We start from the raw sequence: 3,500 nt of genomic DNA on the forward strand, positions 1-3,500 counted from the left end.
AGAAGGGCTGGTGCTAATGGCTCAGGGAGCAGGTCCGTGCGGGGACCCCAGGGCTCAGAGCAGGGCAGAAAGGGCAGGGCTCACGCTGTGCCCCACAGACTTCGCCAGGAGTCTTTTTCCATGATAAAGTGGGGAGTCTCCCCTAGGGTGACCAGACAGCAAGTGTGAAAAACCGGGACAGGGGGTGGGGGGTAATAGGAGCCTATATAAGAAACAGACCCAAAAATTGGGACGGTCCCTAGAAAATCAGGACATCTGGTCACCCTAGTTTCCCCCCCAACCCCAGTGGGGGGGTTCTCTGACCCCCCTCCCCAGGGGGACGTCCCCCCATCCCCTCCCCCTCCCGGACAGGGGAGCAGCCTCTCTGGGATTGCTGGGGCGGGAGCCACTGGGCGCACTGGTCCCCCCCGCGAGGTGAATTAAAGGGCCAGACACCGCCCCGCCCCCCCCATCTCTATGGTTAGTGGTGGCTAGAGGGGACGGCGGCAGCGCGCCAGCTCTCCGAGGGTCATGCCGGGGTCAGGGCCCTTCTTCCTTTCGCGGTGCATGCCGGGCTGTTGGCGGAGCGGCGCGCGCGCTTCCGCCCGGGCCTTGCTGCTGCGGGTACCGGGGCTGGTTCCAAGATGGCGACGTCTCTGGGCTCCAACACCTACAACCGGCAGAACTGGGAGGACGCGGTAAGGCCTGGCCCCGGGGAGGGGGCTCGGGGCCTGTGGCTCCAGGGCGAGGCGCCTCCATCCTCCCGGTGTGGGTTTAGCCTCCCTCTGCGGCCCGGCCCGGGGAGCCTGGAGCGGGCGGGGGGTCCCCCGGGGCAGGGGTCGAAGATGGGGCGGGAGGCCGAGGCGGGGGCTAAGGCGGCGGGGCGGGAGGCCGAGGCGGGGGCTCTCTCCCTAGGGGGTGCAGGGCCTTGTTCTCTGTTCGCGGCCGCGGGGTGCTGACCCCGTGTAACTGTCGGGCGCTGACAGAGTCCACGGGTCCCCCGGGGTGGCTGGTGTCCACTCCGGACAAGGTGGGATCTTACCATGTATAGGTAGGGAGGGCTAGCTCAGTGGTTTGCGCATTGGCCTGCTAAGCCCAGGGTTGTGAGTTCAATCCTTGAGGGGGGATCTGGGGCAAAATCAGTACTTGGTCCTGCTAGTGAAGGCAGGGGGCTGGACTCAATGACCTTTCAAGGTCCCTTCCAGTTCTAGGAGATGGGATATCTCCATAATTTGGGAGAGCGTCCTGCTTTTTAAATAAAACGAACTGGCTGCGGGTGCGTGGCTCTTCACCAGGCTTCAGCTAGTAGCTGGTTGGGGCATGTTGGGGGGCCGTTGTCCCCCCACTTTGGGTAGCCAGAGCTTTACATTAGTACTGGCCAGTCCAGCATCTTGGAGCTGAGAGAAGCAGACTGCAGAAATGTTGCTGTTGAATGGAGAGGGAATCTGAAGTGAGCTCTGAGATTTAATCCTCCTGACTATTTTTTTTTCTCCTCCTTGATGCAGGACTTCCCCATTCTGTGTCAGACATGCCTTGGAGAAAACCCGTATATCAGAATGGTATGTGACTGTGTCGAGTCATTGTCCTTTAAGGTGTATGGTGAGACTAGCTACTGAACCTCAGGCTTAAGGGACTAAAAATGAGCTCAGTCAAATGAGGCAAGTAGGAGATGCCAAAATGCATACAGGCGTCTGCGTGCTGCTTCTTGGCAGCAGAACATGCGCGCATAGGGGAAGAGGGCTAGATTTGGGGATTGGCCGAGGGCATGGGGAACACGATAAAACAAATCAAACAATCAAAAACTTGAGCTGAAGTCAAGACCGCTTGTCTAATGGTTAAATTTTAAGAGATGGGATAAACATGGGTTCTATCACAACTTTGATGATGACTGTCTTCTTGACTTAGAGAAATGCGATGCACTGAAAGATTAAATGACTTGCCCAAGCTTTAAAATGTGCTTTGCTATCATTTGATGAAGGTTGCTTGAATGTCCTTTAAATCCTTGTTCTTTTACCCAATGCATTGACCTCTTCAGTGGAAGGCTGTGTACCTGTCACCATTCCATTTTGTTTTACCTTTCCCAACACCAAGTACAATCATGTAGTGTAGTCTCATTTTAAACATCCACCTTTCTCCACTCGCCTCTCCCTAGGCACACTTTAGTCTTTATGAAATTCTAATGAGTTATAATTTTTAATGCAAATATGGTCTATGTTTCAAAGATTGATAAAGGATTTATTTTTGTGTTACGGATCTCTGGATGTTTGTCATTGTTTAGAAAACAGATAGTAAAAGCCGAAGCTGGGGGGTTTCTTTAAAAGATTTAAAAATATTCTATTGAATATTCTGCAATCAGAAAAAATAGAAGGGTTTGGAAGTGATTTTCTCCCACTTACCTTTCAAAGGCTCTCCGGATTAAGTGAAAGCCATAGGGTCAGACATCTCCAAATGCAACCACCACAGAGAGTAAATATGCAGAAGATGTGGTGGTACCACATGTAGATGGTTGGGTGGAAGAGATGAAAGCACTAGAGTATTTTCTAAGGCATGTAATGTATGATCATAGCATTGACTAGTATCTTGTGAGTTTTTTTAGTAACTCTCATTTGATTTTATTCCAGACCAAAGAGAAATATGGAAAAGAATGCAAGGTATGTTTGTCTTCATTGTAAGAGTTGACTTCTGGACTAGCTCATTAGTTTCCATTTAGGATTAAGATATAATGCTGAAAATATCAGATAACAATCCAATAGATCGCTTCAAACAATTGCTTATTCTTGTTAACACTTTAAGGGTTGGATTTTGCAAGCTCTTGAGCATGTGAATGCCCTGATGCCTACAAATACTTGACATCGGTTAAGCTACTGGTGTGCTCACTGCCTATCATGCTGACCAATGTTGTTGCATTGTTTCTTTGTATACTCCCTCATCTCCCTCTATCCATCTGTAGTCTCTTGGCTTACCCTTAGATTGCAAGCTCTTTGGGGGCAGGGACCATCTTCTTTTTTTTCTCTTTCTCTGCAGCACCTAGCACAATTGGGTCCTGGTCTGTGACTAGGCCTCATAGGTGCTACAGTAATAAAATAATTAATAACTCTAGTCATGTGATTTATCCATGAAGGTCAGTGGGACTTCTCATGTGAGTGAAGTTACTGATGATTGTACATCTTTTCAGGTTTGGACCCTTAATTATTAAATCTGAAAAATGTTTAGGGTTATTTCCTTTATTTCACTATTTAGTCTGGTTATTCACGTAAAAAAAAAAAGTTTGGAATTGTTCAGATTCACTTTTGTTTCTAGTCATTTTCACTCAGTCTCTTGCAAGAGCACAGTGCTCTAAGGTTCAGGTTTCAAACCCTGTAAGAGAATAATTACACCCAAACAAAAATAACCCAATCATCTAGTTATACAAATTCCTTCCCTCTCACCCCAGGAGTGTGTGGTGTTGCTCTTTAACCCCATCCTCCTAGTGCAGTGTTTCCCAAACTTGGGACGCTGCTTGTGTAGGGAAAGCCCCTGGC

General features: G+C 49.3%; 1 protein-coding gene across 1 annotated transcript in view; it reads left to right on the forward strand.

The window, feature by feature from the left end:
• The first annotated feature begins 520 nt into the window (after window positions 1–520).
• Window positions 521–3,500, forward strand: part of RBM22 (RNA binding motif protein 22) — an 11,493-nt gene continuing 8,513 nt past the window's right edge. The window contains exons 1-3 of the mRNA XM_034779559.1: window positions 521–677; window positions 1,485–1,538; window positions 2,601–2,630. Of these exons, the coding sequence (XP_034635450.1) occupies window positions 624–677; window positions 1,485–1,538; window positions 2,601–2,630 (138 nt within the window). The 5' untranslated portion in view covers window positions 521–623. The remainder of the gene's footprint in view (window positions 678–1,484; window positions 1,539–2,600; window positions 2,631–3,500) is intronic.

The sequence above is a fragment of the Trachemys scripta genome, chromosome 8 (assembly GCF_013100865.1).
Source record: "Trachemys scripta elegans isolate TJP31775 chromosome 8, CAS_Tse_1.0, whole genome shotgun sequence".
Lineage (NCBI taxonomy): Eukaryota > Metazoa > Chordata > Testudines > Emydidae > Trachemys > Trachemys scripta.